The 14,088-nt window shown below is 48.0% G+C and overlaps 4 protein-coding genes across 4 annotated transcripts; 1 reads left to right on the forward strand and 3 right to left on the reverse strand.

Moving 5' to 3' along the window:
• Positions 1-87: 87 nt before the first annotated feature.
• On the reverse strand, positions 88-3,513 carry I303_103704 (uncharacterized protein; the record flags this gene model as incomplete). Its single annotated transcript, XM_018407038.1, has 15 exons — positions 88-109; positions 167-279; positions 344-588; positions 651-740; positions 799-1,447; positions 1,497-1,781; positions 1,837-2,121; positions 2,173-2,415; positions 2,469-2,549; positions 2,609-2,695; positions 2,756-2,882; positions 2,938-3,081; positions 3,134-3,235; positions 3,296-3,382; positions 3,434-3,513. 15 exons carry the CDS (start codon positions 3,511-3,513, stop codon positions 88-90), a joined length of 2,640 nt encoding a protein of 879 aa, XP_018263846.1.
• A 343-nt stretch (positions 3,514-3,856) lies between these two features.
• I303_103705 (uncharacterized protein) lies at positions 3,857-7,208 on the forward strand (the record flags this gene model as incomplete). Its single annotated transcript, XM_018407039.1, has 9 exons — positions 3,857-4,048; positions 4,101-4,181; positions 4,246-4,638; positions 4,695-4,760; positions 4,819-5,709; positions 5,772-6,170; positions 6,221-6,610; positions 6,682-7,049; positions 7,169-7,208. 9 exons carry the CDS (start codon positions 3,857-3,859, stop codon positions 7,206-7,208), a joined length of 2,820 nt encoding a protein of 939 aa, XP_018263847.1.
• Positions 7,209-7,379: 171 nt separating this feature from the next.
• I303_103706 (uncharacterized protein) lies at positions 7,380-10,250 on the reverse strand (the record flags this gene model as incomplete). Its single annotated transcript, XM_018407040.1, has 1 exon — positions 7,380-10,250. One exon carries the CDS (start codon positions 10,248-10,250, stop codon positions 7,380-7,382), a length of 2,871 nt encoding a protein of 956 aa, XP_018263848.1.
• A 685-nt stretch (positions 10,251-10,935) lies between these two features.
• I303_103707 (uncharacterized protein) lies at positions 10,936-12,518 on the reverse strand (the record flags this gene model as incomplete). Its single annotated transcript, XM_018407041.1, has 10 exons — positions 10,936-10,975; positions 11,036-11,201; positions 11,256-11,324; positions 11,386-11,485; positions 11,537-11,617; positions 11,687-11,772; positions 11,842-12,109; positions 12,181-12,233; positions 12,291-12,332; positions 12,392-12,518. The coding sequence occupies 10 exons, from the start codon at positions 12,516-12,518 to the stop codon at positions 10,936-10,938; spliced, it is 1,032 nt and encodes a 343-aa protein (XP_018263849.1).
• Positions 12,519-14,088: the final 1,570 nt, after the last annotated feature.

The raw sequence follows: 14,088 nt of genomic DNA on the forward strand, positions 1-14,088 counted from the left end.
ATTTACGGAAGGGGTATCAGATAGAGATGCAAGGTATATTATACGACTTCCTTGTCCCGCTACTTCTTTTGGAAGCGGGCACGCAGACTAGTCTCGAAGGTATTGAGCGCTGTACCAACATCGGATCAGCTTTCCCACCTGCAGCTGCGTGAAAGAGTCAACTGACAGATCATGTATTCGGTCAAACATCATGTTCAGGTAAGAAGTATCGTTCAACAGCGCTTCGAATTGCTTGATGGCGTCTTCCTCCGAGAGATCAAGCATGAATTTCTCTTGTACCTGCGCCATCACACCCCATGAGCTTCAGCTTCGAGTAATGGCGGTGGAAAATCTGTAGACTCACCTTCCAAACGGCTTTATCAGGTTCATATTGTATATCCTGGATCCCAGCATCCACCATCAACGCGACGAGATTCAGTATCAAATTGGCGTTCTTCCTCAATCCGATGAAAGCTGTGTAACACAGACTTTGGAATCTGGCATAATGGGATGACTGAGTGCCGCCCATAGCGTCCACCATCTCTTTGCACACCTTGACTGGCGGCGGATATGGTTTGGGGTCCCGTCCGAGTATGTATCCGAAATCGACTGGACAGTCGTCATGCTAGTCAGCTTCTACGGAACCGCAAATTTCGCCCAACTCAACTGACCATGGAAGAAGTGGCCATCTGGGGCTAACATCAAGTTATCTAGATGTCTGTCTCCGACTCCAAGGACGTATGTCAACACAGAGTACCCAGCTAGAGTTCGTCAACTTGATTAGCCCCAGTCCTTGACCGCAAAATAATAGCGACTAACCGCAACTCCTGACAAACGTGTCCATAACGCCAGTCTCGATCCCATAACTGCCCAAAGCCCCATCATCGGCATGTTCCTGCCTCAAGTAGTTCTGCAAACTTCCAAATTCCGCCATGATCGCCGCCAGACTTTTTGACGGCACGAATTGTACCATACCTTCCGTTTTTGAGGTAGCCAAGACGCTATAAGGACTGAGTTTCAAATCCAGATTTTCCTTCCGTAGTAGTCTGTCCATCAAGGTGAAAAGCTGAATTACCAGCTGATCTTGTCTCAGATCATCTCCGTTCTTGAAGATGATAGGGTAATCCGGCGTGATGCTGATCGGTGTCTCTGATGATTCGTCCTCTGTCTGGCGTGTGAAATCGGTTGTTTCGAACCAAATGAGTAAAGGTAACAAATTAGACTTGAAAACCGATGATTTGTCCGGTGTGACAGACGTCACAGAAACGCGGGCGTTGAGAGGTAAAGGTAGCGGCGCCGGTAAAGGGGACATATTGTGTTTCGAATCGCCCAGGAATGCTTTGAGCTTTTCAATCTTCTTCGAGCGCGAATCCTTCGAGCTTCTTATTTCTTTGGACCTCGCAGATAAAGCTTCAACAAGTTGACCTTGTCTTTTCAGAACATCTCGCTGCGCGATACCTTCGGCCGTCTGAAAAGCTGTCAGCTACGCTAACCAGCCTTTCTTGGTCTCAACTTACCTCGGACAATCTCGTCTGAAAGGTGAAAGCAACTTTTGCATACATCTTCCCAGAAGGTTGATTCGCATCGCACTCGATCATGAGGTACCAATGGAAGCTTGTACCGAGCACAGGGTTGGCGACACTCCGATCGATCAAGAATTGTGATAGACCACTTTCTCCTTCATCTGCTTTTGCCGCAGCATCTCGCTTTCGATGGCGAGATCCTCTCATCGAGTCGGTCATGGAAGTTAACATGTCAAATTTGAGGGCTTGTACCAGTTGCAGCAAGTACAACAATAGCTCCTACTCACAAAATCAGCAATTGCATCATGAGACGAATCCAGGTCCACCGGCTCACTTCGTCATCCGCTCTCTGCAAGCGTTTCACAGCGAAGGATCGTACCCTCTTATCTACGAAGCCAGGTCCGAGGAGTTCAAGCGCATCGTCCATCCCCACTTCCTGTCCCCACAGCGGTAAAAGCTTTTCGACGGCTTGTTTCGCCTCGACCGGATCTGACCATGTGACACATTTGAGGAATTTCGTGAGAGACCGAGGTGAACGGAACAAGGAGAATCGGAATTTCCATAGTAAGTCTTTGTCGATAGCAGAGAGAGATGCAGTCGGGGGCAACCGGAAAATTTCCTGATGATGCAGAATCAGTGCCAAACCGACTACCATTTGAATTTGACATACATTCAGTCGATCCCGCTCCGCCGGTCCTGGCTTCAAATCCCTACCTTCGTCACCTAGCCTCTGACTTCGAAGCAACTTCCTATGCTTGATCTCGACCGGATTTTCCCTCCACGCGTCAGGATCATAAGTCCGCCAGAGATGTGGATCCGTAGATAATAGTTGAGGAGGAACACCAGATATCTGTTGTTGACTCTGGGGCAAAGGATGAGGTATGGGAGCGGGAGGTAGGGGAATTGAGCTTTCCTGTTCTCATCGCCGTCAGCTTCCAATCAAATAAGTGGGATTCGGTATCTCACTTGTTCCGAGTACACCACTGGGAAGTCAAACTTCGGTAGATCAACATATAGGTATAGCTTATCAGATTTGCTTGACTCAGCCTGATCTCGCAAGCTTAGTCAGCTGCAAAACCACTACTCTCTACGGAATGACAGCTTACAGCGTGAGCTTTCTCTATCTGCCTGAAAGCGATCCTATCCAGCCAGTCTATTTTGACGATATCACCACGTTCGAACTCTTTGACTAGCTGTATCGGTGGTCAGCTTGGCGTTCAACATCCGCAGATCATTGGGAGGACAAAGCTTACACGTTCCAATCTACCCATTTCATCTTCTGCTTCTCCCAGCAGCTCACTTGGCGTGCTTGTGTAAGGCTTAGGATCCGCTTCCACATCTCGATGTACGTAAAGTCGTTGCTGGCCACGCTTTAAGGTCCTATGTACGCAGTATCAGGGGGTTGAACGAAACAAGCGATACAGATTGGACTGACCGCTTTGACGTGAAGAGGTTCATCGTAGTACCACCAACAGGAACCGCTTTTCCAGCACCGTGGCAATCCCATATCGTGAATGTTATTTGGGAAGTGAGCAGCAAAGAAGGGTAGGTTATCGGTAGTATGATAGTCTGATTCCAGCTGGACAACTATTTAGCATAAGATTGATCACTGAAATACAACTTCAGCTTACATGTATCCTTTGGGGAAGTCTTTCCAAGCTGTACGAAATGGAAGGGTGTACTGTATACCGTTTGCCCATAGTTGACAAGTTATATAAAGATCGCTCGGCCCACTATGTCAGGAGTCAGCACCAGGCTCTGGTGACAGGTGAAAGAAGGGGGAGAGAATTTACTCGTGTTGCAAGCCTGCATGGAGCAGATCGGTGTCCTTCAGTGAGTCGCTATATGACCTTCGAGGTATATTCCCTTCCAGAGAGTTTCTGACAAGATGAGTCAGTAGGTGTACAGGTATGCGGGCAAGTTATACTCACATCTTGAGCGTTACGTGAGATTTCAGATCACATAGGCTAGCAAAGGAATAATCCTTATCCCTCGAGGGATCCGCTTGCATCCTTGTCCTTTTCTATGACTCGTAGCTCAATGGTTGCACTATGGGCGAAGGGCAGTCCTCCGAGACATGATCGTCGATATACGATTGATAGGTGCGTAAAGAGACATGAATGCAGCAAAGATGGGAGAAGCCCACAAGTAATACGTCAACATGACAGCTCAAGAAAGCGGCCAAATCCGATCTCAACCTCCAGCGGGGAAAGCGGAGTACCTTGTGAACTCCACCTCAAAAGTTGAAAGATCAAGATCCTTGACTTGTACTTTGGTGCAACTTTTGTATCCATATTGTAAACATCATCGCCAACTCATCGCAGATCCAAAGCCGTCCATCGAGCTTTCCCGAGATGGCACCGTCACAACTGTCGCAGCTCAAGGCTGCTCTAAGCTCGGCGGGACTGAACAACAAAAGCTATTCCAAGAAAGAGAAGAAAGCTTATAAGAAAGGCGGCGCCAGGGAGATTGATCGTGCAAAGAAGACCGATAGATTGGAGGAGATCAGAAGGAGTCTGAACAAATTTGATGAGAGAGAAACTAAAGTGAGACGCCGAGGCCTTATGATCATGATCTTGGAGCTGATATCGCTTTCAGGTCAAACACGACGTAGGCGGCAGGAACCTGAAAGGTGTGACCGGAAGACCTAGTTCAAGTAAACAAGCTGGTCTCGAGCAGGTAAGACAACACATCATACTATGTCCGATACCCAAAGAAATCCAGCTAAGAGATAGGATCTCAGCGAAAGAAAAGCCTGCTTCCGGAGCATCAGCTGCGCGATCATACGGGTACATTCCAAGATAGGCGATTCGGTGAGAATGACCCATCTTTATCGCTCGAAGATCGAATGTTGGAAAGGTATACCCGTGAAAGACAACGGGGACAAGGAAAGAAGGGTCTATTCAATCTCGAGGACGAGGACAATGGCCTCGATGGATTCGATGATGGCTTTGCACTGGGAGGTCTCACTCACGGAGGAAGAAGCGTGATGGATCTGCCAGGCGACGACTTTGACGCTCAAGGCTTCGGAGAGAATGACGATGATGAAGACGAAGATAAAGGACGAGTAGATAGGAGGACGGTGAATAAAGGTCATTTCGGTGGATTTGATGGTGAAGAAGACGAGGAAGAACTGGTGAGCTGTTCATGCCCCTCTCCGGACGATCAAAAGCTCACGATACTCACACATAGCCTGAGAAGAAGAAGAGCAAGGCGGAAGTCATGAATGAAATTATAGCTAAAAGTAAAATGCACAAGGTGAGCTTAGCTGATATGAACTAGTAAGTCTGAATCAGCTGACCATCATGAATGATAGTATGAGAGGCAACAGGAAAAGGAAGCCGATGATGAACTTCGAGACGCTTTGGATGATGATCTCGATGATCTTCGAGCATTGTTAGAGGAGAGTGGTCCAGCCGGACCAGCGGCATCGAATTTTGCCAGTACTTCTCGTCAACCCACCTCAGTACCGAAATCTGTAGTCCCGGAAGAAGAAGTCGATTATGATCAAGTGGTCCGAAGTCTGGCTTTCGATGCCAGAGCTAAGCCGAAGAACCGGACCAAGACAGAAGAGGAATTAGCCTTAGAGGAGAAAGAGACTCTGGAAAAGGCTGAAGCTAAGCGATTGCGGAGGATGAGGGGCGAAAGCATCAGTGATGATGAGGAAGGGGAAGGATCTAGAAAGAAACGGAAGACGGACGATAGAAAACCTGATGCGGACGACCTGGGAGACGATTATGTCGAAGATGATCTGCTGGATCCTGGGGTCACTCTGGAAGACATCGAAAAGCTGTCTGTGCCTTCTGATGGCGAGTTGAATGATGAGGACAACAACGAAGACGAAGAAGACAGCGACGAGGACGAGGACGAAGAAGATGACGGTGAAGATGACGAGGAAATCGAGGATGGCGATGAGGAAGAGTCAGGCTCGGATATGGAGGATCTTGATGAGGAGGAAATACCGGCACTGGTTGAGGCCGACGACGAAGACTTCGAAGAGGCTGTTGTGAAGAAGAGCAAAGGAAAGAAGGTCGCTCGAGCCGAGAAGACTCAAGAAATACCATTCACTTTCCCATGCCCTGCCAGTATAGAAGAGTTTGAGGATATAATGGAAGACCTCGAAGACTCCGCTTTGCCTACCGTAGTGCAGCGTATACGTGCTCTACACCATCCCAGTCTCGCCGCTGGTAACAAGGAGAAGTTGCAGGTGTGTCTCCATCTGTCTGATCGCGATCACGGGTGCAGATAGCTTATATGATATCTAAACAGGAATTCCTTGGTGTTCTAATCGATTACGTTCTCTTACTCGCCTCTCGACCTGTCCCACCGTTCGAACTCATCTCCGCTCTTACCCCTCACATCATCGCTTTGGTCAAGCTCAACGCCGTCACAGCCGCAAGTCACTTTGTCGAGAAACTAAAGCTCATGCAGAAGAATCTTACGAGAGGACTAGCGAAAGGTGCCTCTCAAAAGAGCTCCAAAACATTTCCAGGATGTCCTGAGCTTGTGTTACTCCGATTGATAGGGTCAATCTGGTCTACCAGTGACTTCTCGCATCCCGTCGTGGCTCCCGCTGTGCTTCTGATGGGGCAATACCTAGGTCAAAGCAGGATACGGTCTACCTCAGATTTGGCTTCAGGTCTGTTCTTGTGTTCCATTCTGGCGCAGGTGAGCTTTTCGACTAAAATCCATCTGGATGCTGCTGACAGCCATATCAGTACGAAGCATTATCGAACCGTGTCCTGCCTGAAGCTGTGAATTTCGTCGCCTCGACTATGCTGGCTCTCTTACCTAGACGAAAAGGATTTGAAGCCAATACCGTCTACCCGGATTCCAAAGCAAACGATGTCAACCTATTCGTCGACCCAGCTGCTGCTAGTGCACCCCAACAACCGGTTAATCTGGCCTCGGCAATCAACTCTGCCAAGTCAGAATCATCCCCTGAACAAGTAGAGCAAATCAAGGCAAACTTGCTAGGTGTTGCTTTCAAGCTATCACAGACTTTTGCCGCGCTGTACGCGTCCTCGGAAGCTTTCATCGAGCTTATCGGACCTCTAGCCAAAGTCATTGAGGGGTCCAGGGTGGCCAAACTTTCTCAAGAGCTAAAGGTCAGTCGGTTTTTATGTCGTACTCCGAGAGACAGAGAAGGATTGATAGTTGACTATTGCTTGTTATACAGACAATACACGCATCGACTTTCACTTCGCTCTCACGTTCATTGACTCACGCGAGGGCATCAAGAAGGCCGTTGACCCTCCAAGCGCACAAACCGATCCCTATCGCCTCATACGCGCCCAAGTTCGAGGAGAATTTCGCACCTGATAAGCGATATGATCCGGATGTCGAACGGAACGCATCTGCGAAGCTCAAGGCGCTGTACAAGAAGGAACGAAAGGGAGCCATCAGGGAACTTAGGAAAGATAATCGGTTCTTGGCTGGTGAAAAGGCTCGAGAGCAGGCTGAGAAGGACCGGGAGTATAATTCTAGGATGAAGAAGGTGGAAGGTAGTTTGAATGTGGAGCGAGCTGAAGAGAAGGAGATGGAACGGTGAGTCTGCGCATTTTGCTTTGCACTTCTTCTTCTCTGCCTTTGATTCGCTTCAAAATATGATCGTGGATCTGTTTGTGCCACAACGCTGACGCTGATTCGGTGGTTTGGGGCCATAGGGAGAAACAAAGGGAGAAGAGGCGTGCAGGACGAGGATAATTTGGTATTTTGGTTTGATATGGCATGGTATATCACTTGCATCTTTTCACAATGTCTGATGTATCAAATGTACAACCTTGTCTGGTCTCGCATATAGAACTAACCTTACTAAATTACACCCAGAAGAAAGTCTTGAAGGACCAAAAGCGAAACTCGATCAAATGCAAAAAATCACTCCCATTCGTACAGACTCCCTGAACCGAAGACTCCTCTCGCCCCAGCAGTCTTGACTCTCGCTCTATCAATCACCTTCCTACCATTGCCATTGCCATTGCCATTGCCATTGGGATTCAGCAGCCCATCGCCGTCTCCATCCCCTGCACCTTCAGTCGCTTCAATATATCTACGACTACAACTGCATCCGCATCTCTCACAGATACCCGCGGAACCCCTTCCGTTCTCGATTCGTGGCTTTGACGATTTTAACTCTATCAACTGATCTTTCAATTCCCTGATCTGCGATTCCAATTCACTTTCTTTGATCTTCCATATCTTCTTATTGTTCAACCATTGTTCCCTGATCCGTTTGTTCTGAAGCCTGAGCTGTTCTTCCATCGACGCGGACGAAAGGTTGTTCGTAATTGACGAGGTTGGATCGCCGGTGTTAGTTGACTTTATTGATGATTTCCGTAATATGCTTTCTTGGGACGTAGGTGTGGGCATGGGCGTGGAAGGGGTCTTCAACAACAGTATCGAATCTATGTCTTCTTGCTCCAGATCGTCGCAACAGTCTGAAGAAGCACTAGATCCAGGTATCCTCGGTATACTCGGTTTCCCAGAAGAAGTGACCATGTAGTCCACCGGTAACCTGCTAGAGAAGTTCATGCTGATTGGTCTCAATTCCAATTTCGGCTTGACTTGTAATTGCAATTGCAATTGCGCTTGAGTCTGAGTCTGTTCTTTCTCTCCATGCCCAGCTCCCACGTCTGCTGACAGTGGATCCGGGTGATATTGGCCATGTTGGTCTGCCATCCTGTTCGTGAGTATCAATTTCTTCACTGATGCCGATGACTTCACACTGGATGGCGGGGGCCAAACAGCATTTTCACTTCCTGCGCCTGAATGACTACTACTATCGTGAGTTGACCATATCGACGATCTGCCCATATCTCTCTTCGAAGTCGCCGCAGAAGGAGTAGTCGTTCCCGGTAATGGAGGTACTGAGGCTTTATCTGATTTATTGAAGAGTCGCATTATACCTGATTTCTTCGATTTCACTTTATTCCCACTCCCACTCCCATTCCCACTCCCATTGCTGCTTGGCCGGGAAGACGCACTAGTCCCAGAACTGGTACACGAAGTCGTGGGTCTCAATCGGTTGATCGAGGCAGGTATGTCATCCGGTATAGGCGGTATCGAGAATGTGGTTACAGGTCTCTGGATTTGAGTCTGATGAGACGCCATTCCAGATGAAACGAACCTGTCATGTGATTGACTGAGGTCTGGACCAGGTTGATGCTGCGTTCTGTACTTGAGTCTCTCGCGCTCTTGAGCGGCTTCGAGAGTGATCAGCCCGAATCCAGGGGAGCCTGAACTCATTAATGGCCGATCATTCACTAGCAGCTTATCTTTCGTGCTCGGAGTCAGGTCTGCCGCCATCATATCGGAAGCAACGCCAGCATGATCCACCCGGGGCGAGATAGGTGTCTTGTAAGTCCCGTGCATAGTCGACTTGGGTACGACGGCCGGCAACAGACCGCCAGTCTTGGAGTGTGGGTCTTCGTGGTACGTGGAGGAAGTGGTAGAGCCAGACCTGTGGATACTTGTTTCCTGGCCTCGAGTCTTTGTCAAATCGAAGGAGATAGTCGGGGAACTATCGATCTTCGGACTTGGTCTTGAGCTTGCGAACGTAGTCTCGTTGGCTCGCAATTTGGGTGTGATAGGTTGACTCCTGTCGTCTGAGATGGTCGAAGAGCTTGAAGAGGCAGTCGAAGCCGAGGAAGATATTGATATTGGATTGCTCGATAGACTCAGCCCAGAATTAGAGGGTACAAGGTGTTTCGAATGCACCATGGTGGGGCTGGGCGATGGCGAAGGCGAAGGCGATACCGATACGCCCAATATCTGAGCCAGATTACGTCTTGTATTGGTACTTGTCGCGGTTGAAGGTAAAGATGTTTCCTGGTCCATCCTGAGCATTGCAGATGAGCCGGTAGATGTCGGTTTTGTACGTGTATCTGTCTGTCTTTGTCTTGATTTCGAGCGAGAACGAGATCCACTCGAGCCTGCACCTGCATTTGTGCCTGTGCCTGTGGATGTGGATGCGGATGTTGTCGTGGATTGCGAAACGACGGCATTGATCATTTTATTCGCATGTCTGCTGAATCCGCTGAACATATCTGCCGATCCGACGACTGTAGCCCCCGCTACTCCCTGCGCACTACCAGCTCGCGAGATATTGGAGGTTAATCTCTGCCGAGCCCCAGAAACAGCCGACCAGGGGGCATCATTGATACTTTGATCCTCTTCCCATGGTACTTGGGTATACTTCCTGACTTTCGGTCCACCAACCATCGACATCCTTCTCGGATCTTCTTCCTCAGTGTCATCTTCTTCATCTTCATCCTCCTCATCATCATCAGAACAATTGATGTCGGAGTTATCGTTATGATGGTCCGTGATTCTCGAATACCTCGCCTGTCCCCGTCCCCGATGAGCAGGGTCGTATGATGTCGTATTCGTATTCATGTCCGATTCAGACAAGATCCGTAATTTCCTGGAGGTGATCATTTGCACCCTCGGTGAGAGTTGGCTATTTCCGTGTCCTGTTTTCGAGTACAAGGAAGGCGATGAAGCAGTCGGCGAGTTGTCCATAGAATATTTCATGTTCATATTCGTATGTCGAGGGGGTAACAATGGCGAAGGCGAAGCTATCTCTGTCTTTTGATCGGTAAACACCCCTCTCGGCGGCGTCGATTGGTACGCTACAGAGCTATCGATAAAAGTCGAGGTCGTCTGCGAGAATGGTATCGACGAAATCGCGTTCGCTCGGTTCTGGATCAGGTTATGTATAGTAGGCGAAGAATTATAATAATTTGACATGGTATGGTATCATGAGAATTGGATTGGTATGGTATGATGAGATATCCTAGCTGTCAAGAGGCGAGAAAAGGCAATGATCAGGAGACGCAAGCCCAAATGAAGACCAGAAACGACTGAGAAGAGCCAGACAAAGCAAAGCAAAGTCACAGAGAAGAGAAGCAAGGTGAAGCAGAGCGAAACAAAATAAAAGTAAAAAGTAAAAAGAACGAAACGAAAAACAAACTAAAAGAAAACAGATCGCCAAGATATTTAGCGTCGTTGATAAGTATGTATGTATAGCTCCAGTTGTAAAGATCGACAAATCTAGTTAGCGGATGATAAACATTGCACCGACATAATGTAACACATCGACTGAGTTAGCCTCCTAGACCGGTTGTCTCACTCATGCTACCATTCAGAATTTCCAACATTAGTGTAAATCTGAATAGCTTTCCATGTCCAGCCGATATCGCAACGTGACGAATCAAGCCACGCTCGTCAATGCCATTAGCGTGTTCCCCGGAAGAAGCTTCACAGAGAAGAGATAAACATCGGTCAAATGCGGGGCCAACCCAAAGATTGAGTAGTCTAGGGCTATGTATGCATGTCAAATTGAAAAGAAGGTAATGCGTACAAGTACGGAATGTCCTCCCAACAGTAATCCACACAAGAAAAGAAGAAAAGTATGTTTGTTCTATACAATCATCTAGTTGGCGGGTTTTCGGGAGATCCATAGAGCCATAGGTCTGATCAGAGGGTACCGTCAGCTACGAGGAGATCAAGTTCCGATCGGTAGCTATACTCACGTGAAAAGTTTGGTTCTTCCGCCAGCGACAAGAGCGTTGGCAGCGACGATAAGTGATTCTCCGACACTGTGGGTACCCTTTGGCACGACACCGACTTTCTCGAGGGCCCACACGGCATTTTGAGTGACGAAGATACCCATCTTACTTGTTCTCCAGCATGTGAACACTACATGCGACCATCAGCGCAGGATCTGTGTGGTGCAGCGACAAAATCACTCACTGTCCCAAACAGTTTGAGCCTTCCAAATATCTCCCTCAAGAGGGTAGTACCAAGGCACAACATCTCCCCCTGTATCGACGGTGCATACAATCAGCCTATATCCCTGATCATGCATCGACGGTCGACTTACGGTTAGCAAGATCTTCCTCGTGCTCAATATCGAAACCAACGGTCTTCAAGGCATTTCTAGCAGCATCCAAGTTTCTCATTTCCGGGATACCGTCTCCGACCTGTAGAAATACATGAGCTTTGTATGCCATCTGGCAATCGGTGTAGCTCACTTCGATTCCGTGAGCAATCTCCTTGTGCTTGGGATTCGATGGGTCCCATTCGTCGGTCATACACCATTCGTAGACACCGAACTGTAGATTGATAAATCAGCTTCCACGGTCTGAGTATATTCAGTCGTATGCCGAAAATAGGCTACTCACGACACCTCCTGGCTTGAGTACCTTGAAAATCTCTCCATAGATACCCTCGAAATTAGGTGCGTGACAGGTAGCCTCGATAGCGTAGACTGTATACCAAAAATCATTAGCACCTTTTGTGCATGCGTCGTCAAAGGGTCTGCTTTCGCTGCACTCACCAGCATCGAAAGAATTCTCGCCGAATTGTTCGCTCAATTTCATGAAATCGCCTTTCACGAACGAAACTTTATCGCTCAAACCTGCTTTTCTGGTCTTATTGTTGGCTCGTCCAATTTGGAAATCGTTGTTGTTCAATCCCACAATAGTAGCATCAGAGAATCTTGCGATCTCTCTGGCTGGTCCACCGACACCGCATCCGACATCTAGGACTCTCATTCCTGGTTTGAGGTGCATCATTGAGGCGAGGTAGTGTTCATGTCGAGCGAGCTACAGTATTACGAATATTGCCAGAGTAAGTGGACGCCCGCACTGTCCTATCGAGTGTACAGACTACTTACAGCTTGGAGGAAACCTTCTCCCTTGTAGAACCGACAGAAATGGAAGGATTCGGCTGACCATATCCCGTCAGCCACAGCATACTGAGATGGTACATCGACAGCCAACTCACCCCAACCATACTCGTAAAGCTCGGTAGCACCATCATAATAACCTGAACGCGAAAGACCTGTCAGTTGCAGCATCGCGGATGACCCAGTCTCTTCAACTGACCATTGACGACTTCGGTGTATTGATCTAATCGGTTGGCTCTGTGGGTCTCGTTGTCATTGGCAGATTTCTGCTCCCAGAATTTGTTGTAGTTGGTGACACGGTCAGCGGAACGAGCGTCGGCGGGCATCTGTATACGAGAAGCAATTAGCACGTAGTCATAACCAAGGTGCTCGTCAATGGTCAATGGGACTCACTTTGTATGGTACTGTTGAAGTATATGGAGGACAAGAAGAGGTCAAAAGAGAGTAGCAGGGATGAAGAACGTGATTGCTTGATAGATATATGTGCAATATGAGATGAAGGTTAAGAGCCAAACATCATCTCATGAAGTTGAATTCTGTAAATATCGAACGATGCTTTCTTTTGGTATGGTGTATAGAAAAGGCACGGTTCACTTTTTTTCCTCTTACGCGCTTTGACCTTCAAAATAACAACGAGAAAAACCCTGATCAACTTTAACCTTTCATCGTCCCATAAAAACCCATCCAGCTCATGGTACTCACGCGGGGGACACGCGATCACCGCTTCCCCTTGTTGTGCTTCGTCCCTCAGCATTGACCTCTTCTAAGCTATATAACCCCTCAAATCCCCTGCTTGTCAAGGATGCAACCCAGAACGGGCTGACTTAGCGGTACGACTGGTGCTTCAGACTCCCGGATTATCTGTGGGTAGATACTTGGAGCATGAGTTCGAACACCGTCAGTCAACATAATTATGAAAATGATGTTTGATCTCCTATCATTCGGGGGGCTGTATGCGTCATTGGTACTACACTCGTAGTCGATGAGCTCTGATCAAGCTCAACCGATCACTTGATACCTCTTGTGCTCGACAAAGGGGTCTGATCGTGAAAGCCCGTTCGGAAGGTGGGCCAGCAGGATCGTCCGGGTTCACCTTTTTGACTTGTTGCTTGTTCCCAATAGACGAACTGAGAGTATCTAGGCGACATTGACTGCTATGCTTGTAAGTAACCAGTAAGGTAAAAGCATTGTGGGGCTCCCTACAGTCGTATCTGGTGCACCATCGAGCAAACCTCCTGGAGAACGAGTGGGTCTGACGTGCAATGCATATGTGTGTAGACCTAAGCCATCCGAGCAGATTCAAGTCTCAGTCGTATTGACTAATCTTGCTCGAAAGGTATCTCGACATTCTCGAATCTTGCATGTACTACTTTAATTGGTTAAGTAAGCTACTCTTCGTCCAGACAGACATCGCAGAAACCTGGCTGGATTCGAGGACCTGCTAGAGGGTCCAATCGGTGCGAAAACTGAAGCTTCTCTTGACCGGTTCAAACGGTAAAGATCGGCATCATGTCTGTGCGTCCGATTGGCTTCTTTTGGCGTCTTCCAAGTGATTGGTTCAGCTAGATGCATAACATAAGCAGCACTCAGCAGATATCTAGCAGAATGAATTCCAGAAGAGCGGAGTAGGAGCAAAAAATAGAAACTTGGGTATCTTGGCTATGACATGACGGCCGTAACTCGTCGACTTAGTCGATTCCGTTCGGCTAAGTCGCCAGAATACGCCTTTGGGATGACATAAAAATTCGATTTTCACCGATCACACGATACGAACGCTCATTCGGTTGAATTATTCATGATGACTGATTTCCAAACCTCCTTGGCTTGATATATAACTATAACCATAACAACTACGATGCGTGTCTAGTCCTTGTGTATATATGCCCTTGTCATTGA

The sequence above is a fragment of the Kwoniella dejecticola genome, chromosome 4 (assembly GCF_000512565.2).
Source record: "Kwoniella dejecticola CBS 10117 chromosome 4, complete sequence".
In the NCBI taxonomy this organism is placed as follows: Eukaryota; Fungi; Basidiomycota; class Tremellomycetes; order Tremellales; family Cryptococcaceae; genus Kwoniella; species Kwoniella dejecticola.